Source organism: Pseudorca crassidens, chromosome 7 (genome assembly GCF_039906515.1).
Source record: "Pseudorca crassidens isolate mPseCra1 chromosome 7, mPseCra1.hap1, whole genome shotgun sequence".
In the NCBI taxonomy this organism is placed as follows: domain Eukaryota; kingdom Metazoa; phylum Chordata; class Mammalia; order Artiodactyla; family Delphinidae; genus Pseudorca; species Pseudorca crassidens.
In genome coordinates this window covers 9,067,042-9,092,734 of record NC_090302.1, presented here as the reverse complement: position 1 = coordinate 9,092,734, position 25,693 = coordinate 9,067,042, and the positions used below count along the sequence as shown (strand labels likewise).

At 48.5% G+C, this 25,693-nt stretch overlaps 1 protein-coding gene across 2 annotated transcripts in view; it reads left to right on the top strand.

The window, feature by feature from the left end:
- LMX1B (LIM homeobox transcription factor 1 beta) overlaps positions 1-4,594 on the top strand; it is an 83,519-nt gene extending 78,925 nt beyond the window's left edge. For both annotated transcript variants that reach the window (XM_067743305.1, XM_067743304.1), the window contains exon 8: positions 299-4,594. In XM_067743305.1, the coding sequence (XP_067599406.1) occupies positions 299-456 (158 nt within the window). In that variant the 3' untranslated portion in view covers positions 457-4,594. The remainder of the gene's footprint in view (positions 1-298) is intronic.
- Positions 4,595-25,693: the final 21,099 nt, after the last annotated feature.

Below are 25,693 nucleotides of genomic sequence, written 5' to 3'. Positions count from 1 at the left end.
CCAGCATGGCCCCTGCCCCCTGCCTGACCTGGCAGGCCTGGGGCCGAAAAAGCCACCTCCCGCCCCAGGGCCCCCCCCCCAACCCCAGCAGCCCCTTCCGACACAGCCCACCTGCCTCCTCCTGACCGGAAGGGGGCGCCCTGGAGACCTCACCCACAGCCCCCAACCCCTCTGGTCGGGCACCGTTGGCAGGTCATCCTGTCCCTCCCTCACCTCCAGCCACACTGCCTGTAGGGCCAACAGGGCCCCCAGGAGCCCCAGCCTGTACCCCGGTGCTGACACCGCCTCTGCCCCCCAGGGAACGACTCCATCTTCCACGACATCGACAGTGATACCTCCTTAACCAGCCTCAGCGACTGCTTCCTCGGCTCCTCGGATGTGGGCTCCCTGCAGGCCCGCGTGGGGAACCCCATCGACAGGCTCTACTCCATGCAGAGTTCCTACTTCGCCTCCTGAGAGCCAGCCGGGCCGCACGGACGCTTGGGCAAGGGCCCTGGGGTGGGACTGCAGGCCGCAGAGGCTGCCCTGCCACCCGCACAGACTCTACAGACAGCCATACGGTGCCCTCCCCTCGGCCAACTGGGCCTGGCTAAAGTGCCCACTGGGCACAGCCAGACAGGCAGACGGGCACAGCCTGGGCAGGGGCTGTGTCCTGCCCACAGAGACTGTCACCCCCAGGGACCCAGAGCTCTCGGACAGCCACTCATCTCCCAGCCCCACCTCGGCCTCCATCACCTCCTTCCCCCTCCCCATCTCTTTTACGGGAAGCTTAAATTCTCTCTATTTTTTTAAATGTCCTCTCTCTGTCCAGGCCACCTCCATGGCATGGGCCTAGGTCGAGGCAGGGCCCCCGTGCATGCCCCCAGACGATGGTGGGTGTGAGATGTGTGTGTACCTGTGCTCTGCACTGTGCCCACCTCCCCCACCTCTGAGGGCAGGCCCGCTAGCCTAGGATCACCCCTTCCAGCTGGAGCCTGGAGAAGGAGTAGGGAAGAGCCTGGCAGGTGGGCCAAGCCCACCACAGCTCTGCCCTGAGGGGCAATCCTGGCGGGACCAGGGACGGGTAGGTTGAGCCCAGGCTGACTCAAAGGGATGGAGACATACATGCAAACGCACACACTTAAAGGCACACCCATGCGGAAACGCACACAGATACATAGACGTGCTGAAAGAGACAGACAGGCCTCTGCGGGTCAGCCCTGCCCTGCCCTGTCAGGAAGCAGGAAGCGGCCAGACAGGGGCAGGGAGCCCCTCTGATAGCAATAGGAGGGGAGGGAGGAAGTGAGGAGGGTAAGGTGAGCTTGAAGCACGTGGACACAGATGTGTCTTAGCTTCTGTCCAGATGGGGGCTGCCTGGGCAGAGACAGAGGCCGCAGAACCAGGTAGAATCAGACCAAATGGCAGAACCTCCAGGTGGAAAAGCATCTCAAAAGTCACCCACTTGGCACTCCGTAGGATGTTTGGTTCCTGCCCAAGCCACTTCTGCCTCTCCTCGCAACCTTCAGTGACTTCATCGGGCCCCAAGTCAGCTGCCTTTTCTGCTGATTCCACCTCTGCTCTATTCAGCCCTGAGTCCTTGCTTCTCAAAGCCAGGCTTTTCCAGCTTCTCCAGCTCTTCCTTTTAAACTGTACCACCCAGCCTGGCTCCAGCTTTCCCTCTAAAGGTATGGAACAGATATAACCCAGTCTTCCCACTGTCATCAGCCAGCCAAAGTGAGCAGGTCAATCACCTCCCCCACTTTAGGCACCCTGCCTCTGTTAATGTGGCCTGAGACCCAGTGAATGGTTTAGGGCACATAACCTTGGAAACTCACCCTGCCTTTCTGTAACCAGAGCCCCTGACCCTGACACATGTGTGACAGCTAAGACACAACTCTCTTCTCTGTGTGGGTGGAGGGGGCACTTATCGGTCCCTGGAGAGCCAGTGAAGGACCTTGACTTTTTTCTTGTTACGTTTCCTCTTATTTGATTCATTCCAGCCTGTGGAGTTTCTCTGCACCCCAACTCTGGGACCACTGGTTTGTTCTCCCTCCTCAGCACATCTGCCGATATAAGGAGTCGGCCCTGTGTGTCTCACCTAAGGCATGTGGACCATTTTGTCAAACGCCCTGCTAGAAGCCAGATACACTGTATCAACCTCTGCCCCCAATCTACCCAACTACTAACCCTGTCAAAAGAGGAAGTGAGGCCAGGCTGATGGGCCCTGTTCTCAGGGACCCCTTGCTGGCCCCTGGAGGCCACTGTGTCCTCAGCCAGTGCTCATGGCTCTGCTTTCCATTCTAACACTGAGCCCTAGGCTGCAGAAGTTTGCCTGGTCCAGCCTTTGAGCTGATGGGATGACGGGTGTCTCTCCACCCGTCTGGAGAAGGGCCCCTCTGTCTGGCCCTTCCTGGGATCCTCAAAGTTCACCAACATCCTCTGTGGTTTTGCTTCTCTGTCCTCTGGGGAGACCTCAGTCCCTCCAGAGCATCCCAGGCCAACCTCCCCGCCCCTCCTGGGCTTCTGCACACACGTCTTGCCACACTTCACCATGGCAGAGCTGGCAGGGCTGAGATGCGGCTCAGAGTCAGCCCTCAGGCCCCAGCAGCCAGCCTGGCCCTTCTGGGCTCTTCTTGTTCTACACAGAACTTCCACACGGTCTTAGCTGATGTCCTGAGTCCTTCTGCAGTCTCAGCCCACCTAGGTTCTGTGCCATCTCTTGGTCCTGGGTCACCACTTGTCCCTTAGGCAGCCACTCTGGTTTCTTGAGAGATGGTCCCCTTTCTCCTCTTACGCCCACACAGTCAAATCATGCCAGGGGCACTGGGGCAGGTCCAGGGGTAGATGTTCTCCCCCACCAGTAGGCCTGGCCCTTCTCTCCCAGACTCTTTAAGTTGGAAGGAACCTCAGGAATGGGTCAACTAGTCCACCCCTTATTCTGCAGCTGGAAAATGTGGGCCAGGAGAGGGGCAGGGACAAGGCCTCTCTCAACTAGTCAGGGACAGAGCTGGAGCAGAGAATAGGGACACTACGCCAGCTTCTCATCCTCTGTGTCTGGTGAACGACCTCCAGGTCGGAGCATGACTTGTCTTGGTAAAATTGCCATTCTGGGGCCTCATAAACCCCAACTCCAGCCTGGGCTCTGCCTCTGCCATTACACTGCTCCCTGCCAGGAACTGGTACAGGACACCCATGCTGATGACCCACAGATTGTCAAAGCAAGAGGGACCTCAGCCCCTCGTGCCAAAGATGCCCCATCAGCTAGTTTAGGTAGCACCTTCGCTGTACTGCAGCTCGCTGCCCCCAGGCTCTGATGCCCACTCTGCCCAGCCCTGGACTAGGTGTGGGGACACAGATGCACAAGATGTAGGCCCCCCCGCCTTGAGGGGCTCTCTCCTAGGAGGAGAGGCATACACATTCCACCCCAAGCCTGTCTGGACATTGTTGGGGACCCATTTCTCAGATGAGGAACCTGAGGCTCAGAGAAGGTCACCCAGCAGAAGCACACAGAACCGAGCAGGCTTGCTGGGGTCTGAGGCTAGCTGAGATGGCCAGGCTCTTTCCACTTCGCATAGGAAGTGCAGCCTTGACCTGAGGTGGAGGGCGTGCGTAGCCAGGACCACTCCCGCCCCTGCCGTGATATGGGATCACCATCACATGGTGCCTGGGTGGGAAGCCCAAGGGAAGGGGGAGGTAGCAGTCTGGTCTCTGGAGGAAGAGGGAGAAAGTAAGAGGTGGGCAGGGCGAGTGCTGGAGAAAAGGCGAGTCCTGTTTCCCTGTGGGGAAGTTGAGGTTCAGAGAGAGGAAGGAATATGCCCCAGGTAACACAGCGAGTGTTACCACCTACCCCGTGGAGCCTTCCAGGGAGGCCACACAGAGGGACGCTGTGGTTCTAAGAGTCAGACTGTGGGCTCAGCAGAGCCCATAGAGAAGGGGCCAGTGCCAGGGGGCTGGGCATCTTGGGAGGCTTCCTGGAGAGGATGAGGTAAGGGGGTCCACCATGTCCAGATGAGTAGGGCCCTAGCAGTGAGGCTTGGGGGAAGGAGAAGTGGCTGACCCCTGCCTGGGCCCAGCCTGAGCTCTGGGCACCACCTGGGGTGAGAATCTCATCTCCCATGTGGGAGAACCTGCAGCTCTGGGCTCACTCTGCCCCACGGGGAAGGGGGTCCACGCTCACAGGCACGCACACAGACACACTCACACCCAGACACACATGAAGGCTCACGGACCCACACTCGTAGACATGCCGCCTGGGCGCCAGGGGAGCAGGAGGGACCCTCCAACGTTTGGCCCTTGGACGGTGCCATTTCCAATGGGCGTCTCTGCTGTGCCCCCGCCCCCTCCAGGGTCCCAGGGGAGCTCAGCCCAGCCAGGTGTGGGGACCGGGCCACCGGCCACTGCTGTTCTCCTTGTACAGACTCTCACTGTCCACCCGCCATCCCCAGACACATTTTATTTAATAACTTGTCATTGTTAAATTATTTATTAGCGTTTACATCACCACCCCACCCTGCCCTCCACTCTCACCTTCTGCCTCTTCCCACAAAAGCAGAAAATGGAAACAAAAAAAGATGAGACATCAGTATATTTGTAAATAAACCAACCTGTACACGCCTGTGGTGCCTCTCCTTGCGGGGAGGCTGTGCGGGGCCTGAGCCATTCCTGCATGAGATGTCTGCAGATTTCTCAATGGGCACCAGGGACAGCAGGTCAGGAAGGGAGAGCCTGGGGTCCCTAGTCTAGCCGAACACATTCCCTTGTCCCACCCCATAACTGTCATCTCCCCAACCTTGTCCTATCCCAACCCCGACCCATCTCCATCCTTGAAACAAATGCATCCCTCCCATCCCATTCCATCCCTTTCCCCAACACAATCATTCATTCACCCAACCAATATGAAGGGCCCCTTAAGTGCCAGCCACTAGGCTGAGAACTGGGGCTTGGTCCCTGCCTCAGGGAGGTAGACAGTGTGATGTGAACTCAGTTGAGGTACAGTGCAGCCTTGTTATAGGAGTACCCAACCTCATCTGGAGGGGCGGAGCATCATGGAAGGCTTCCTGGAAGCAGCTACATATTAAGCTGAGATGGGAAGTTAGCCCGCATGGGGCCACTGAATGGGGAGGAGTGTCTGCGAGCGCTCCACGCTTGTGCAAAAACTCAGGGGCTGGCAAAATCTTGTGAGTCTCTTGAACTGCAAGAATAGCTAAGTTTGGGGCTGGGGGAGAAGCAGTGAGGCTGGAGGCAAGGCCAGACCATCCAGGGTCCTGATGCTGAGTGGAGAATAGATCCAATTAGGTCAGATGGACTGGAGACTGGGGTCAACTCGGTCACCTAGGTGACAGATGACTATGGCTTTGACCAGGGTAGTAAAATTGGGAAGAAAGAAGGGGGCAGATCCCGGAGATACTGGCGAGAGGGGAGTCAGGGCACCTGGATCACTGTGATGGGGTCGCTGGAGCACTCTGATCTGAGGCACGTGGAGCTGAGGGTCTCTGGGGCACCCAAGAGGTGTCCTGGACAGGGCTGAGCCTCAGAAGGACCAGATCTGAGTATCCAGGTGTTCAACAACCAGGTGGATGGTCACTGAGGCACAAGGTGGGCGAGCTCACCCAGGGGAATGTGACAGGGAGAATGAAGCTGAGGCCAAATCCTGAGGACTCCGGGCTGGACATGGCCCTGGGATCCAGGGGAGATGGGGGTGGGGGTGGGGCCGGGGGGGGTGGAGATGGCAGAGACTCAAGGAATGTGGTTCTCAAAGTATGTTCCTTGAGGTCTCAAGTTTCCTCAGAGTACCTTGGGTAGTATCAGTGTGTGTGCGTGCGTGCCCACGTGTCTATGGAAATAGCTCTGTGGGTCAGTCTGCCTGGGTAGATTGTGTAGGAAGCTGGGAGTCTGCACGTATTGGTTTATGGTGTGCAGCTGGCTGTCTAGATCTATGTATGGAGTTGGGTGTCTCAGACTTGTGTCCATGTATCAGTGAAGACGTTTGCACAACCACACCTGGGTGTATCATTGCACATATCTGCCTGGTTGTGCATCAGGGGCACCAGCGCCCCTGGGGGCAGCTCCGCCCCACTCTCTCCTGCAGCCTCGGGTGACTCCCAGCCCCAGGGGCTTCTGGGTGAGGCCCTTCCATTCATCGCTTTCTTTGCACCCCACACACCCCCGAGAGGCAGATGTCAAGGTCCCATGTTTCAGAAGCGAAACCCAAGGCTCAGAAGGAGGAAATGACCAGTTCAATATGACAAAGCCAACAAGAGGCAGAAGAACCAGGGCTCAAAACCAGGTTTAGCTGTAAACCCATGGCCTCAACACCACCTCGGATGCCTCCCTAAGCCCACACTCTCTGGCCCTGCAACCTGGTCCTTCAAGGTCAGGCCCAGGGACCCAGGGAGCAAGGAAACTCTCTCCTACCTTCAGAGTGGCCTCACTGAGGCTCAGAGAAATTAAGTCACTTGGCCTAGACTGCAGAGCACAGAGGCAGGACTAAACTGGGTCCTCCAACCAAGCCCCAGGCCTAGGCTTCTGAGAGAGGAGACTCCCAGCTCAAACCCCCCACCCCACTCCCAGCAGTGGGCTGCCAGCTCTCTTGCCGACAAAATTCTGTCACTAAAAAATGTTTGGGGGGGTGGAGGGGAGGGGCTGTGCTAATCCATTGCTCCCCTCTCTCCTGCCTGTCTTCTCCCCACAGCCCAGAAAGTGAAGTCAGGGGAGGGGGAGGAAATGTAGGCCAAGTATGGAGACAAGAGAGGGTGTGGGAAAAGGTCTCCCTCCAGGCCCCTCTTTCCAGAGGACCAATAGTAGCCAAGTCCCTGCCACTGCCAGTCACAGACTTTAGCTCACTGACCCTCATAACAACTAAGAACAGCTATTATCCCATTGCAAAGATAAGAAAACTGAGGCTTGAAGAGAAGTATCTTGCTCCAGGGTGATTCCTCCCAGGAACCTGGGGTTGGAGAGGGTCTAGACCACGGTTCTGTGGGAGTTGAGAAGAGGGGTGGTCCCAGGAGAGGAACGCGACTCTGAGCCCACCCTACGAAACTTGTCTTCGAGGGTCTGAGGCCCGGCCCGGTCCTGCCTCTGGAGTTCACCACTGCTGCCTTCCCTGAGAAAACTGCGGGCTGTGAGGCTGGATTGGAGAAGGTGAGGTCTCTGCAGCAGCTACGTGGAATGCGAATCCACCTGACAGATGTGCGGTTGGATGGGCAGTCCAACAGGCATTAGGAGGATGGTCTGAAGGAGGGTGGCTGCATACAGCCCTGCAGTCCCCCACCGTGATGAGAGGGGCACCCCCTGGGCTCAGGCAATGCAGTTGGCCTGCTCGCCCATGGCTGACCTGCTGGAAGGTTCGATGGGCACTGAGGCAGAGAATTAGGTAGCTGAGGGGTTCCACCCATTGCCTCTGGGAGCAGCCTTCAGGGATGCTCACCGTGCACCCCACGCTGTGCTAAGCCTTGCATATCTCGTTCCACTTTCTCCTCGAAGTCCCATGGGGCGAAAACAATTTAATGTCCACTTGACAGTGAAGACTCTGCTCTCTGCTGTTCCTCCTGTCCTGCTGGCCAGGGCTGCTCTGCCTCAGATGCCCCCTTTTGGCCTCTGAGTGTCCCAGACCCCACGCCAGGCAGACCTTGACCCCGGGCACTGACGGATGGACAGGGGTCTCTATTATGGCTTTGACTGCAGGGCAACCCCTGGGGCTTGACTGGAGAATGGAGACGGCCCCCGGATTGCTCATCCCTTTTGGTCTTCATCCCTTGCATGGCAGACCCTCCCAGGACCCTGCCCGCCTGTCAAGAGCTAAGAAGGAGCTGCGAGACAAGCACAAAGGACTCAAAGCTGGGGGAGGGGCTTCGTCAGCTGTGCCTGGGAAATCAGGGGAAGCCTCCTGGAGGAGGGAACAGCCAGAACAAGTGCTCAGAGGTTGGAGCCTCAGAGGACCAGGGAGGCGGGGCACACCCAGGTTAAATTCAGGATCCAAAGGCCAGAGACAGCAGGAGGTGAGATGCCCACACTGGGCATCCAGGGGTCAGTCAGGCCCTTGGCAGTGACAGGACAACTGACACATCCCATACTCTGATTTAGCTGAGAATGAAGTGAGCACACTGTGAGATTTTGAATAATAGAGAGGAGTATATGTAAGGTACCTATTTGTGGCCTAAAGAGGAATAATAAAAACCAAAACCCTCTGTATCCGCTCCCTAGGCTACAAAAATGTACCAAAAACGTACATTTTCAATTCCTTGGATCCCTTGATGTGCCCCACCATGGTCCCAGAAGCCCGTTTCTTCATTTGAAAAACTCTGATTCAAATCGGAGCCAAATCTGCAACGAAGTGAAGTGCAGGAAGTTCTCAGCACAGAATCAAGCAAGAACGGGCCCAGTGGCAGGGGGCCGGCCCCTGGAGCATCTCCTGTCTGCACGGAACATCCAGGCGCCTTTCTGTGTGCAGCACCCCACTTTCACTCCTTACCTCCCTTGGGGCGCTTTGCTATTAAATCCCCAACACAGACCAGAAGCTAGTTTGAATTTTGCTTCTGAACCTGCAGTCACCCATCAGGCCACAAGGTGGCCACCGGGAGTCAGGCAGGTGACAGCTGAAGCATCAGTTAGGCTCAAGAAACAATGCAGAGATGGGGCAGGCTTCAGATCATGGCCAGAGAAGGAAGGAGGGAAGAAACTCTCCTTCTGGGAGGCTTCTGTGCACCAGGCCCTGTGTGAGCGCTTTACAAGGATGATACCATGCATTCCTCGGCATTCCCATCTTACAGAACAGAAAAATAGGCTCAGAGATGTTAAGGAACCTTCCCGAGGCCACACAGCTAGGAAATGGCAAAGTTGCGATTTGAACCAGAGCTGGGGCAGTGACAGAGACAAAGGGGGAGGAAAACAAGGGGAGGTGGGAGGAGGGAAATAGCAGCCTTTCCTTGAGCCCTTGCTTCAGTGACTTCCAGCCTTGTCTGTCCTTCTCACTGATTCCTCACACTCACCTATGAGGCAGTTACTGGCACTACCTCCATTTTTACTGATAAGGAAACTGAGGCTCAGGGAGTCTTCGTATCCTCAGTGCCCTAGCTCCTGGGGAATCAACCCTCCCTGAGCCCAGACGGAGGAGCGCAGGGGATGAATAGAAGACTGCAAGGCACCCCCTACAGTCCCGCCTGGCCCCTTCTCCTCCACCCCTCCTTCAGTACCCAGAGAAGCCTCGTTCCCCAGGCACATAAAGGGGGGCTCCCTCACCAGTGCAAGATCCAGCTCCACCCTCAGTGTGTGCTGGTCCTTGTGGATGCTTCCAGAACAGGGGATGCAGGTCACAGTTGGGAGCCCCAGATTCAAGGGTCAGTATTTCATTCTGATCATTTCAATCCCTGGGGCCTACCAATAGGGGGCAACTGATCTGGTGGGGGCCTGGGGCTCTGAGGGTATCCCATCCCATCAAGCTTCAGAGAATGGGGGTAAGTGCGATGATGTCAAGTTCCAGTCCCAGCTCTGCCAAATGCCGGCCATGTGACCTTGGGCAAGTCACTTAACCACTCCAAGCCTTGTTTTCTTTGTAAACAGAGGGACAAGCATAGAGCCATCATGAGGGTCACATGAGCAAGTGAACCAGGCACAGGGTTCAGCCAACCTCAGGTGCTCAAACAGTGCGGCTAAGATTATTCATGGGCGCTCCTCACTCTGCCTACCCAGGAAGTTAACTCAGCCCAGAGCACTGAACCAAGAGGAGCCCAAGGGCCTTGAAGGCGGTGGATGGGGGGTGGCCCTTAGCACTGACAATGGCAAGGCTCCCCCTTCCCCTTTAGGCCAGGGAAGCTTCCAGGAGCTGGGTTTCCTGTGACACCAGGCTACCTTTCCCCATGCTCGGAGGCTGACAGACACCTGGGCCTCCCATGACCTCAGGGGCCACACCAGAGGAGGCATCGAGGCACAGACAGTCAGCCAGGCCTGAGTCTCATGGCACAAGTTACAGGAATGCTGGTAGTTATGCTATCTGAGCTCTTGGCCATGAGCACATGCCTGGCCCCCTCTGGTGCCACACACAGAGGGGAACCCCCTCCAGTTCACCCACAGCTGGAACTGGGAAGCTGTGCCGCAGGGCCAGGCAGTGGGGTACTTCATAAGCAACAGAGGTCAATTGAAAAAGTGAATTACTGGTGCTGAGTTACTAATAAGCAAACAATCAAGTTATACCCACCACAAAAATGACCACAAACAGAGCGACTGTGACAAGAGCAGAAACCTGGAGTCATGCTGCGCAAAGCAAAGTGAAGCTGCAACTCTGGAAGAAAGCAGCTTACTACAAGGTGTCTTGTTGCTTATAAAATACTCTGCCAACAACGAACAATAATGATAATAGTGATGATGACCAGGACAATAACGATAGCTACTGAGTACTGGGTACTTATCATAGGCTGGTGCCTTCAGATATGATCTCATTTCATTTTCACTCAAAGTATTGTCACCCCCATTCTACAGATGAAGACGCTGAGGCTCTGAGAGGTGAAGGAGCTTGTTCCAGGTCACAGAGCTAGTGAGTGGCAGATCCTGAGAGCAACTTACCACTGTAAACAAGCAACTCTGCCTAGAAGGAAGGCCAGGACAGCCAGGAAAAGCCCCAAATATTTTGCAACTCTGCATTTCTGAGGGGTGGAGCGGGCTTCACCGGACCAGGCTCCAAGCCAAGGAGTGCCTTGGAATGGCCTGAGAGACAGAGAAGGAGGCCGCATCCCAGGGCAACAGGAGTGAGGATTCAACAGCAAGGCCGAGAGGTGTGGCCCGTCTTAAGCTGCCTCCCAGGTGCTGGCCAGCAGGTTGGCTCATACAGGCCAGGACAAGAGAAGCAAGGAGAAAGGGAGACTGACAGCCAGAAAGCCACCCTCCCTCTCACGGCTAGCCCCGTCTATCACAGGCATGGTCTGTGCCTCTTGCATCATTGCCTTGTGCAAAGGGAACGGCGGAACTCAGGGTGGTCAGCCACTTGCTAAGTTCACACAGCCAGTTGGCACAGATGGGAAGATGGGGAAGGGAAGAGAGAAGGGTGGGTCCATTTTCACAGCTTAAAAGCCCCCCACACCAGGATAGTCCAGGGAAGAAATCTTGTAGCTTAGGAGCCTAGAAAGTTGATGAACATCAGGCAGGTCAGGAGAAGAAGCAGGAAGAAGTAGGCATCATCCATGGGGAGGCCAGATATAGAAGCAGGTGCAGGAGCTGGGCTGGAAGTCTGGACTGGGACCCCTGGGAGCCTGGCCACACTCCCTGAGGCCTTTCCAAATCACTGGGAAAGGTGGGCACCTGTCTCAGAGATGACTCCTGAAGCCACGGCACTGCTCAAGAGGGGGCCTGGCTAGCAGCACCATTGCATGGAGGACTCTACTAACACCAAACAGGAAGGATATTAAGATAACTACTGAGATTTTTTTTCCCTGGAGTTTTGCTTTATATTAGTTGGCTGCTGTGTTGTTTGGTACAAGGTTTATGATTATTTTCTCTTTCTCAGGGAATGTATCTTTCTTCATTAGCTAATGTCTATCTCTGTCCTGTTCAATGCTTTTGGTACTGAATTCTACTTTGATAATAAGGTTGGTACTCCTACATTGTTTTTTGTGTGTGCCTTAACCTACTATCTTTGTCTCTGTCCAGCCCTTTATTTTATAATCTTTCTTTGTTCTTTTTTGGTTATATCTTATTTTTTTTAAAGTGTGTAACTGGAGTTCATTTTTCTTTTTGTTATACCTGATACATACACAAAACTTATAACTGATATAAGTTGTGAAGGATAAGATAAACACCTGTGAACCCAACTAGAGCATTACGAAAGATAGAAACTAGGACACTACCAAGACAACTGAGTCTTCCTGAGTATTCCAGCCCATCCCTCTCCTACCTCATCCTGAAGATAACCACTATCTTGTATTTTGTGTTTATCATTGCCTTGCTTTAAAAATAAAAACGAATTCCTGATCCCATAAAATTATTGTTCAGTTTTCCATGTTTTTGAACTTTATGCTAGTAATATAGTATGCATAGTCTTCTACTAGTTCCATTTTTTACTCAATATTGTAGCCAACATTCATCCACATTCTCGCTTGTGACCATTATTCGTTGCTATCTAATATTCCATTTATTTTTTAATTTTCCTATTGCAGATATTTGGGTTTTTCCAATTTTTCATTAAAACAAACAATGCTGCAATGAATGTCCATCTACATGACTTCCAACGCACACATACCAGAGTCTTTACAGAATATGACCTGGTGGGGAGTTGCTGGGTTGCCAGGATATGCACAGGGTCAGCTGTGTCAGACAAAGTCTGTATCTTCCATGGTGATTTCACTATTTACACTCTCACCAGCAGTTAAGAAGAGTTCCCGTCGCTCCCCATCCGTGACAGTACTTATCGATTTGGATCTGCCCCAAAGGATTAGTGAGGTTGAGCATCTTTTCATATGTTTATTCTCCATCTGTGTTTTCCCTTTTGTGAAATGCCTATTTACGTCTTTCACTCAATTTTCTTTTGGGTTGTTTGTCTTTTTCTTATTTATTTCTAGGGTTTTTAAAAAATATATATATTCTAGATACAAATCCTTCACTAGTTTTATGTGCTACAAATAGTTTTTTCCAGCTTGTGGAACAGAAGTTCTTCATTTTAATGTAGCCTGATTCATCATACATTTATGGTTTGTGCTTTTTTTGTGTGTCTTATTTACAAAATCCTTCACTACCTGAATCAGAAAGATATTCTCTTACATTTTTTCTTAAATTTTAAAGTTTTGACTTTCACATTTAAAATTTTAACCCATTAAGAATTTAGTTTGGAGGGCTTCCCTGGTGGCGCAGTGGTTGAGAGTCCGCCTGCCAATGCAGGGGACACAGGTTCGTGCCCTGGTCCGGGAAGATCCCACATGCCGCGGAGCGGCTGGGCCCGTGAGCCATGGCCGCTGAGCCTGTGCGTCCAGAGCCTGTGCTCCGCAACGGGAGAGGCCACAACAGTGAGAGGCCCGCCTACCACAAAAAAAAAAAAAAAAGAATTTAGTTTGGAGTACAGGTGAGATAAGGATCCAACTTCATATTTTTCCATATGAATAATCTAGTATCCAGGCACCTTACATCAAATAGTTAATACTTCCCCAGTCATCTGAAAAGCCAATTCTATCGTATGTCAGCTTTCTACACATGTGAACTTTTATTACTGTTGCACTGGTCTATCGGTCTAATCCCATGCCAATACCACGTGATCTTAACTACTAACACTTGATACTAAGTCTTGATTGCATTTAGGCATGTTTAACCACCATTTCTTCTTCAGGAGGGTACGGCTAGTCTTGGGCTTTTGTTCTTCCACTTAGAATCAGCTTGTAAAGTACTTTTAAAATTCCTATTGGGGTTTTGATTGGAATGAAAATTACTCTATAGATCAATATGTGGAGAACTGAACAGGATAAATCTCCCTGTTTATTAGGTCTTCTCTGACGTCTTTCAATAAGGTTGTAACATTTTCTGCAACAGGTCTTGCACATCTTTTATTAGATTTATTTTTACATTCCTTACTTTCTGTTGCTATTCTAAATGTTGTCTTTTTCTGAATTGTTTTATAAGTATAGAGACGAGCAATTTAGTTTTGAATATTATCTTATATCCTGCCACCTTCATAAACTCATTAATCCTAATAATCTCTTGGTATATTATTTTGGATTTTTTAATGTAGATAGTCATCTCACCTGGAAATGATAGTTTTGTTTCTTTCTAATCATTATTCTTCTTTCCTTCCTTTTCTTCTCCTTCTTGTTCTTTTAAAAATATTAAACACATTGGCTAGGACTTCCAATAAAATGTTGATTAGGAGGATATTAAGATCCTTATCGTGTTTTGTTAAGGATAATCCTTTTTACTTTTTATTAATAAGTACGATTTTGCTAAATTTTGTAAGTTAAGAAAATTCCCTTATTTTCCTAGGAAGGTAAGAATTTTAATCATGAAAGAATGTTGATTTTGATTAAATGCTTCTTCTACATAGATCTTCTCCTTTAACCTGTTAATGTCACTGCACATATTTACAATTTAATATATATTAATAATGTTATAGAACATGTAATACATGCTAATATGTAACATAATATCTACTATACACAATATAATAATATATAATATAGTAATAATATTAATATTATATTAATATATAATATATATTAATGTTAAACCTCATTAGGTCCATGGTATAAACCTGGTTTGGTCATGATTTTTAAATATCTTGCTGGATTCAGTCTTCTATTCTTTCTTGATTTTTGCATTTAGGCACGTGAATGAGGTTGTCCTGATTTGTATAATAGTTATACTGATTTCTCAAAGTGAGCTGATAGTGTTCCCTTTTTTCTATTCTCTGGAAGAGTTTGTATAAAATTGTAATATCTGTTCTTAGAATGTTTGAAACCATCTGGGCTTGATGTTTTCTATGTGGGATTAGCAACCTATTTAATTATGTTTAGTGGTTATGGGACTATTCAGGATTTTTTTTTTCTTAAGCCAGTTTTGAGAAGTCATGTGTTCCAAAGAATCTGTGCATTTTGCCTGTTTTAAAATTTATTTAATACAAAGTTATATAAAATATTCTTTTTATCTTTTTAATCTCTGCTCTAGCTGTAGCAATATTTCCTTCCTCATCCTTAATATTATTGATTTATGCCTTTAAAAAATTCTTTTTAAACTTTGCCAGATGTTTATCTACTTTATTAGTCTTTCAAAGAATTAATTTTGGCCTTGTTGATTCCCTCTACTGTATCTTTATTTTTCTATTTTATTAATTTATGATATTCTTTCCTTTTCTTTTATTGAGCTTTTATTCTTTTCCTATTTTTGTAAGCTGGATGCTTAGCTAATTATCAGCTTTCTTTTTTAAAAATATAAGCATTTAAAGCTCTAAATTTCCCAAAAACTACCACTTACACTGCATTACAAAAGTTTTGATATGCAACATTTTCACTCATAAGGGCTTTAAAGTTTTCCAGTGTGATTTTTTTCTAACTCACAAACACATGGAAAAATTTTTACTCATTGTTTTATCATTGATTTTTAACCTAGTTGCATTGCAGGTTACAGAAACATGATCTGTATACCGGATATTATAATTTACTAAGAATTGTATTATGTTCTAGTATGTGGTCACTTTTTATACATTTCCCTTGTGTGGATGAAAACATTTGTATTCTCTAATTGTTGGATTCAGGATTTTATCTATATCCATTTGTTCAAGTTTGTTAATTGTGTAGTTAAAATCTTCTATACCTTAATTTTTTCTTTGTTTGACATAGCAATAACTACAAGAGATATGTTGAAATCTTCCATAATAATCATGGATTTACCAATTTTTCTCTGTAGTTGTCCATTCTTTCTTTGTATGTTTTGAGGCTATTTTATGAATTGAATTGTTTTATCTTCCAGTTTCATTAAAACTTTTATCATTATTAGGAACTCTCCTTATCTTTTATAATATTTAACTTAATGACTTTTTTTTTTTTTTTCTTTTTGCGGTACACGGGCCTCTCACTGTTGTGGCTTCTCCCGTTGCAGAGCACAGGCTCCAGACGCGCAGGCTCAGCAGCCATGGCTCACGGGCCTAGCTGCTCCATGGCATGTGGGATTTTCCCAGACCAGGGCACGAACCCTTGTCTCCCCATTGGCAGGCAGACTCTCAACCACTGCGCCACCAGGGAAGCCCTATTGACTACTTTTTTGATAGTAATAAAGCCACTCCAGCTTTCCTTTGGTTGATATTTTTTTCTCTTGAATCACTTTGGATTTTGTTTGTTTTAATATTTATTTATTTGGCTGTGTCAGGTCTTATTTGCAGCACACGGGATCTTCGTTGCAGCATGGAGGATCTTTTGTTGAGGCACGTGGGCTATAGAGCATGCGGGCTCAGTAGTTGCAGCGTGCGGGCTCCAGAGCATGAAGGCTCAGTAGCTGTGGCACATGGGCTCTCTAGTTGTGGCGTGCGGGCTCTAGAGGGTTCAGGCTTAGTTGCCCCATGGCATGTGGGATCTTTGTTCCCCAACCAGGGATTGAACCCGTGTCCCCTGCATTGGAAGGTGGATTCTTAACCAGTGGGCTACCAGGGAAGTCCCCTCATGTATCATTTTGAATGCCTTTATTTTCAGCCTTTTGGTGTCCTTATGTTTTAGGAGTGACTTTTGTACACAACATACAGCTGGATTTTAAAAATATTTAATATTTCAAATATTATGTCTATTTCTTTACTGAAGAGTTTAGCACATTTACAGTTTTTACAGTTAGTGATAAATCTGGATTTGTATCTGCCACCTAATTTTGTACTTTCTTTTTGATCCACCCATCTTTTCCATGGTTCTTGTTTCCCCTTTCTCACTTTTTTAAAAGTTGAGAGGTTTTCACCTTTTACTCCATTTCTTTTCCTCTACAGATTTGGTAGTTACATACTCCTTTTCTATTATTTTTTAGAAATTACCCTTAAATTTTTATTTTTCAAACTTTAAAAACAGTCTAGGGTTAATACTTATTTAGTCCCCCTGCCATCCCCAGATAATTCAAGGACTTTAAACCACATTAATTCCAATCACCTCTCCCAACTTGTATGTGACTGACATCCAGTATTTGAGTTCTACCTTTTTATTTCTTTTTTGCCCACAAAGTAGACATTATTACTGCTATTAACACTATTTTATACAGACACTTTTTGTTTAAATTTACTTACTTGTTTACCACTTCTTTACTCAACATTTGTTCTTGTATATCAGACTTTCCTTTTGGGATCATTTTTACTTTCCTTTAATGAAAGTCTGTCAGTGGTAAAATCCCTCAGGTTTTGTTCATGTGAAGATGACTTCATTTTGTTCTCATGCTCAAAAGATAGTTTTACTGAGTATGCAAACCTAGGTCAATAATTATTTTGTCTTGGGTCTTTGAAAATAGTTTCCCATTTCTTATGGATTTCTATTGTGGCTATCGATAATTTTACTGTTAGTCTAAATGCCATTCTTTTATAACCAGCTTGTTTCTATTCTCCAGTTGCTTCTAAGTTCTTATCTTTATTTTTGGTCTTTTGCAAGTTTACTACAATGTGTCTAGGAGTGAATTCACTTCTCTTACAAGTTCTGAAAAGTTCTCAGCCATTATCTCTTCAAATATAATCTCACCTTAGCTTTCTCTGCTCTTTCCTTGTGGGTTTCAGCTGCATAGCAGACCTTCTTATTCTTGTCTCCATTTCTCTTAACCTCCTTTTATATTTTACATCTCTTTTTTTCTCTGTGCTATATTCTGGGTAATTTCTTCAGATCTACTTTCCAGTTCATAATTTTCTCTTCAGCTGCATCTAATCTATTTAGTCCATCTCATGAGATTTTTATATCACTGATTACAATTTTCATTTATACAAGTGCTATTTGGTTTATTTTCAAACATTCTGGGCATTGTAGACAGGTTTTTATTCCACATTTTTTTTGCGATGTGATTCCATCTTGTATTTCTTTGAACATTTTATACATGATTGTTTTATATTCTGTATTTGGTAATTCCAATAGCCAAAGTATTTAGGAAGGGCGTATTGTCTCAGCGTATTGTTTATTGTATTGCTGACTCTCACTCATAGTGGCTTGTTTCCTTGTAGTTTGGTGATCACTGATTGTGAGCTCATATTTTTAATTTAACCTGTGGGAATCCTGAGGGCCTAAATTGGAGGTACATTCATACTGATGGCATTTGCATTTAGTCGGGGCTGCTATTAATCTGGGACTACTTTAGCCACCTTCAAGAGACCTGGGCACAATTCAGGAGTCTCAAGTTAAGTTCTCTCACCTTGCCTCTGCCCTAGACTTAATTTGCCTATCACAGTGTTTATTTCAACATTTAGCCTGACTTTCCTGTTTACCTGTTAGTGATGACTCCATGCTTTAGTTTTAGTTACTCACTGTCTTGTTGAGTTTTTCTTGGCAGAGGATATTTAGTCCTTAGAGATTTCCCTTACTTTCTAACAAACCCAGCAATGCATTAAAAATAATGGTTTGTTTTATTTTGTTTTGTTTTTGTAATTCATGCAGAATCTAGTTGTATTTTAGTGGGAGGGCCTTTTAGAGCACTAGTTCACCATCTTACCAAAAGTGGAAATCTCATGATGCTATTATTATCCCCATTTTACAGATGAGGGAACTGAGACTTAGAAAATTAAATGTCTTGCTCAAGACTACACAGCAACACAAGCAGTGGCAGAGTCAAGACTAGAACCCATGCTGTCTGACTCCAGAACCTGAACCTGAGTTTATCCAGAGGTTTGCTGGTCCCCAAAGGAGAAGAAACATGTTTATAGAGTTACAGCCTTGAAGTGTGTGGTGCAGGCTCGGGTCAACACTCTGGGATGAACCCACAAACTTCTACTGAGGAAGGAATGATGAGACCCAGTCTGGCCCAGAGTGGGTAGGCCCCAGCCATCCAGCACCAGCTGCCAGCTTGGCAGCAGCTCAGCCAGAGGCCGTAGAGGGCACTCAGCCCGCAGTTCCACCCTGGGAAGGGAGCCAGAAGGAGCTTCCTGCACTCGGGTTTCCATGACAACCAGTCACCCTATTCAATAAGACGCAAAAGCCACAGGCAGTGATTGGAACATTCCTGAATCTTCAGTCCTCATTACAGGTAGGTCTTCTGCAGCGTTGGGGGCAGTGTGAGAGGGATTCAGAGGAAAGAGAATTCATGTGAAGGGATAATGTTCAAACAAGCTCACAATGCCACTCACCAGCCTCTTCCTCCTCACCCACACCCCAAGTATCATGGACCCAGGGTCCCATGTCCGAGGAAGTCCAGAAACAGGCTGGGGGCAGCCTGGTGCTAGGTCCCAAACAATACCGGTTCCCCTTTATCATTCAACAGCAATCCCCTCTTGACTCCTCCTGCCAGGTTCTCAGGCTCCTATGTGAAATAAGGGCCCTGCCCTCTGTGAGCAATTAGTCTAGTGCAAGACCTAGACAGATCCTAACAGCCAATTATAACCAGGGGGCAAGGGAGCACAGAGGCCATGAGAGCACAGAAGAGGGATTCCCTCCAGGAAGTCTTCCCAGAGCAGAGGTACTTGAGCTGGGCCTGGGGTGACAAAAATCTAGCCCAGTACAGAAGGGAGGGAAGGGCATTCCAGGCAGAGGGCGCCACATGCAATAGCCTCAGAAGCACGAAGGGGTAAGGTTATTTTCGTAAAACCAAGTGAGAGAAGCAGGAAAGGCAGGCTTGAACTCAACGCTGTGAACTTTGGCTTTATCCTGGGAGCAGCTGGCAGCCCTTAAAGGGTTTTAAAAGGGTATGACAGGGCCCTATTGTCATCATAGTATCGAGGACGGATAGGAGCTCGTTGCAATAACACAAGGAGAGACCACAGTAAGGAGTACGATGACTGAGGTGGCAGGGATAAGAGAGAAGGGGACAGACTTGAGAGATGTTTAGAAGGGCAAATCTATAGGACTCGGTGAGAGATTGGCTGTGAGGAGTGTGAAAAGACAGGAGCGTTAGCCAGGAGCAGGTGTGGGAGTAGGGGAGGGGCGGCCACAACAGACCCTTGCCGGGTCATGCGGAGGTGACCAATTTTCCTCATACAGATGCTGGTGGTTGAGCTCCCTGGAGTGTGCTATCCAGGACATGTCCTCTCCAGGTCAACGCAGAAAAAGAATGTTTCAAAGCCTTTTTCAGCAGGCTTCAACTACCAGGCAGGCAGTTTCAGCTGCAGTTCTGCCCCCAACTCCCACGCCCTGCTCTGAACTGAACCAGCCCTGGTGTCCCAGAGCCCCCGACCAGGGGCTATCTGGGAAGCTAGTGTCTCTCCCTGCTGGGCCACCGGCTCCACATCTCCCAGGCCAGTGGAGCCAAATTTCTGTTTTGGGCTTTTTGTTTCCTTCTGGTTATGTGCCTGTCACAAAGTTATGTCTGTGGCTGCTTGATTGGATAGTCTGGGGCTGTATCAATAAGAAGTAAAATGTAGAGAAATCAAGGTGATGATTACAAATCTTAAAAAGGGGCTCTGGGGCTTCCCTGGTGGCACAGTGGTTAAAAATCCGCCCGCCAAGGCAGGGGACATGGGTTCAAGCCCTGGTCTGGGAAGATCCCACATGCCACGGAGCAACTAAGCCCGTGTGCCACAACTACCGAGCCTGCACTCTAGAGCCCGTGAGCCACAGCTACTAAGCCCACGTGGCACAACTACTGACGCCCACGCGCCTAGAGCCCATGCTCTGCAGCAAGAGAAGCCACCACAATGAAAAGCCCACGCACTGCAACAAAGAGTAGCCCCCACTTGCTGCAACTAAAGAAAGCCTGCACGCAGGAACGAAGACCCAATGCAGCCAAAAATTAAATTAATTAATTAATTAATTAATTTTAAAAAAAGGGGCTCTGGAGTCAGACATAACTGTGTTCAAATCCTGACTCTAACTGGCTGGGTGTCTATGGGCAGTGCCTCCCCCAGTTAACGGGATCCTCCGACATTCTATGCCCTTCTGCTCACACTTCTTTCCTCCCTCAAGCCCCACTCCTGTTCACATTCATCTCCTGTTCTCCTTCATCCTCTCCAGTGCAAGACCACACTCCTGCCCCCACTAATTGATCCTGGTAAGGAGTCATAGCAGGCTCCTGAAGGAAGTGTTGGGGCCCAGCTGCCTCCCCATGCCCCCTCCCTTCATTTCCAGCCCCCAACCTGATCTCCCAGCAGGTGCCAGGCCCGTCCATCAGGGACCAGAGCTTACCTGCCTCATCTGCAGACTGCACTGGTGTACCTGACCTAGATCGGGGCCCCAAGGCTGATATCCACTTCTGGTCCTCTTATTCCCTCTTCCAGGATCCCTCCTCGACCCCGCACACCCCAACACTCACTGGGAGCTGGAGGAGGGAGGTGTGGCCTATGAAGGAGTCTGGAAAAGGGGGCGGGGCCAGGCCTGAGAAGCTACGAGGCAAACCCTACCCCTGGGCCCAGACAATCCAGACCCCCTCCAGGAAGGCCCGGGGGAACCAGAGAGGGGTCGCAGGCTGGCCGTCCCGCAGAGTCCGGGCACCCCGGGCCTGACCCACGCCCTGCCTGGTGGAGTCACCCCCTGGCCGGGGAGGCTCCCAGACTCAGCACCCACTTCCTGCCCGGGGCGGGGCCTGCGGCCACAAGCCAAGCGCCGTAAAATTTAAAGAGGTGAGAGAGACACTTCGCAGAAACCTCAGCAGTGCGGGGAAATGAAATAAGGCCTCCCTTCGGGGCGCCCGCCCCCGCCTACGCCGCCCCAAGCCCGGAGCCACCTCGGAGGGTCCAGGTGCGGACCCTCGCTTAAAACACCCCTCTCCCTAGGGCTGGAATGGAGACACGCTCCCTCCCCACACTGCCCCCCAGCTTGGGAGAGCGAGGCCAGGCACCAGGGTTCCGGACCCCAGCAACCTGCGTGGTGTTCCAGGCTAGGGCTGAGTCCGGCCGCTGTCCCTCATCCCGGCCAGGGCCAAGAGAGCATCTCCTCCCCCACGGGGAAAAGCAGATCCCAAAATGCCCACCCCCGCCAACTTGTCCCGATGCCTTTCTCGGATGTCCGATGGTGCTCCTGGTACCCGCCACCCCCTCCCTCTCCTCGCCATCTGAGAGTCCACCCCCACCCCCGTCCAGCCCTCATCTTTCCCTCCATGATGATGGATGGAGCCTTCAGGGATCTAGTGCGGGCCGGCTTGGCTCAGGCGGAAATGAAGAGGATAAGATCTGCGAGCCGAGCCCCTGTGACACTGTGATATCCGCCTCGCTCGCTGAGCTCGGGGCGATGGATGGGCAGAGCACCCCCCACAACCCCCCCAACCCCGTACGCTGTGGGGCCGAGGGTCTCCGGCCCGCAGCCCCGGAACCCCGCCCCCCACGATGAAGCTCAAGCTAGCGCGCGTGTGCGCGCACACGGCCCCCCCCCCCCCACAACGGCGCCCTCCCAGAAACACCACACTGCAGCCACACACGCGGCAGGCTGACTCCCCCTTCCCACACACTTAGCCCTCTACACATCTGGCCGCGCCCCACACACATATATGGAACTGTCCCTCTTCCCCTAATACACTCGCAGCAGGCACGAGTGCACACACGAAGATTGTCCTTAGAACAAATCACACCTTATACATTTGCCCATCCTACTGCTTCAGGACAACAGTTGCTACTTGTACTCATCATCTTGTTTGGCCACTGAGTGGGTCAGGTTTGGCATGGACAGCGGGCAGCACTTGTACTGTCTAAAGAGGCCTCACCATCAGTGTTGCCATGGTTACCATCTTCCTAGCACTATCACACAGCAACATCATTGTTACTATGGCTGCAGACCCCACACTCCCCTCCTCTGCATTGCTACCATTTGCTTGCCATTGCCATTACCATTGATTCATTCACTCATTTGTGTATTCACTCATCCCCTCACATTCTGCTTATCAACTCCGGATACAGAGATGAGTGAATCGGTGCCCCCTTTGGGAGTGCACAGTGGAATGGGGAAGATGAGAGGTAAGCAACCAACAGTATTGTATTGGGTGGGCCAAAAAGTACCTTTGGTTTGTTAAGTAAAAATAAAAGACATTTTTCATTTTCACCAAGAACTTTATTGAACAACATATTCACCCTCTTGTTCCACTACCTTCTGCCCTTTTTCAGGCAACTTCATAACTCCACCTTCCCAAAACTTTTTACCTTTTTCAGCAAGGAACAATTCCAGGTGCCTTCTACAGTCTTCCAGGGAATTGAAATTTTTTCCATTAAGAGAATTTTGTAAAGACTGAAGTAAATGGAAATCCGAAGGTGCAATGTCTGGTGAATACGGTGGATGAATCAGAAGTTCCCAACCAAGCTGTAACAGTTTTTGCCTGGTCATCAAAGAAACATGTGGTCTTGTGTTATCCTGAGGGAAGATTATGCATCTTCTATTGACTAATCCTGGACCCTTTTCATCAAGTGCTGCTTTCAGTTGGTCTAACTGGGAGCAGTACTTGTTGGAATTAATTGTTTGGTTTTCCAATCCCACCGTTTACACAACATCACCTTCTTTGGATGAAGACCGGCCTTCGGTGTGGTTGGTGGTGGTTCATTTCGCTTGCTCCACAATCTCCTCCATTCCACACTGTTGTACAGTATCCACTTTTCATCGCCCGTCACAATTTGCTTTAAAAACGGAATGTTTTCATTACATTTCAGTAGAGAATCGCATGCGGAAATATGGTCAAGAGGTTTTTTTCACTTAACTTATGTGGAACCCAAACATCAAAGTGATTCACATAACCAAGCTGGTGCAAATGATTTTCAATGCTTGATTTGGATATTTTGAGTATGTAGGCTACCTCCCGCGTGGTATAACGTTCATTGTTCTCAATTATTGTTTCAGTTTGATTGCTACCAACTTCAACTGGTCTACCCGACCGTGGAGCATCGTCCAACGAGAAAACTCCAGCACAAAACTTCGCAAACCACTTGTAACACGTTCAATCAGTCACAGCACCTTCTCCATACACTGCACAAATCTTTCTGTGCATTTCAGTTGAGTTTTTACCTTTCTTGAAATAATAAAGTATAATATGCTGAAAATGTTTTTTTTTCTTCCATCTTCAATATTAAAATGGCTACACAAAAATTCACCAATTTTGATAAGTCTTTTTTTTTTAAATGCATGCTGATACGACAGCTGTCACATACAATCTAAAAAAATTGTTTTGAACGAAGTTAAAGACAACTAAGTGCTACTAGAGCCATCTTACAGAAAAAAAGCAAATGAACCTTTTGGCCTACCCAATACATTTTGCAAAGCCTTGAAGACCCATGAGGACTTGCCACATAGATGGTTTGGTAGAAAGGATACTCAGGGGACACCATGCAAAGAGGGCAACAATAAGAAGGGTGTGAAGCCATTGACAGCATCATCACCTGACCACCAGGTCGTGCTTGGTGTGCTGGGAGATGAGTGTACTCTGGGGTGTCAAGAGCAGGCAGTAAGGAGAGAAGGCCAGTTGCTGCCACACTATGAAGAATCTTCAGTGACCCAAGATTCCCCAGGGCACAGATCTGGGAGTCTGACAGACCTGGGTTTGAGTCCTGACTTTGCCAGCCCCTAGCTTAGGGACTTTGGACGAATCATTTCTGCACAGTGTCCGGCAATTAGCAAGTCAATGTTTTTACTACTGTCATTATAAACCATGCAAAGGGGCTTTGGAAAATCACCAACATTAAAACTTTTGGTCTCTAAGGGAAGCTCAAGTCCCTCTCCTCACTAACCTACCTCTTAAAGCCAAACCCCAGAGGAACCAAGGTGGGTGGTTCAGGCCAAGGGTATTACTTACTGAAGGATGAAGCCTGGGAGTGGGGCTTTCCTAGAAACAAGTCCACCTGTGTGCGTCCTCTCCTTTGTCCACAGGCTGACTCTCGGAGGGAAGAGAGTCACTATTATGCACTATTTTATCTAGTGCATAAAGGCCCGCTCGCCTAGGCCAGGGGCTTCAACTTGGTGGTTTGAACCCAAGGCCTTAAGTGATTTTCTTTAACTAGGGTTTCCCATCAGAACCAACAGGAAGGCTTTTTTGAAATGTGAATGCCTGAAAATTCTGACTCACCAGGTCTGGGTTTGAGTCCTGAAAGAAGCTCCTAGGGGATTCTAATGTGTATCCTGGTTAATTTCCCATATATCCTGGCTGCTTATGCCCCTGGGACCAGCACTCAGTCGGTATCTTTGGTTCTGTGCAGATGCCCTCCCTTCTCAAGGACACTATCTCCATCCCCAGCCTCCTTCCAATACATGGCTAGAGCAAGAGCAGCCATGTTCTTCCATGACTCAGTTGATTGGTCCAAAAATGGGCAGCTGACCCAGGATAGGTCAACTAGACTCCTTCCCTGGGACTTTTATAAGTTATTTTATTAAATTTTAAAATATAAAATATTTCATATATATGAAAGAATAGAGTAATATAATAAAAACCTTCTGCTCATCACCCATATTTAGCAATCATTTTGCCATAGTATTATGTCTATCTGATTCTGCCCTCCTGCTGATCCATTTTCATTACTTTCTTCACTGCTACTTACCCATAGGTAACTACTATTCTAAATTGGTGTGTATCTGCTATTCACATTTTTATACTTTTACTATAGAGGTGTCCATTAAAATATAGTATTATTTTATATGTTTTTAATATTTAAATAAGTTTCACATATGATTATGTACATATTTACATAAATGGAATCATTTCAACTTGCTTTCATTCAACATTGTTTTATAAGATTTGTTTATGTTGATACATGTAGCCCTGGTCCATTCATTTTACCTGAGGAAGAATAACCCATTGTATGAAAACCCCATAATTTTAAAATTTCCTCCACTATTGGTAGATGTACAGATTACTTTCTTATTTCTTATGCAATTGCAAATGATCCTGCGATGAGCATCCTTGTGCATGTCTTTGTGTGTAAGAGCAAAATATCTCTGATTAATATAGCAGGGAGTGGGACTGCTGGGTCCTGGGGTGTGTACATTGTCAAGCTGTGTTTCCAAATTTCTCTCCAAAGTTGTTGCACTAATTTACTAATTTGCCCTCCCACCAGCAGTTTGCAAGAGTCATTTCCCCACATCTTTATTAATACATACTTGGTACTGCCAGACTTTTAAATGTTTGCCCAGTTGATGGATATGATACGGTGTCTTATTGTTGATCATTTTTGTGTCTTTCCCCAATTATTAGT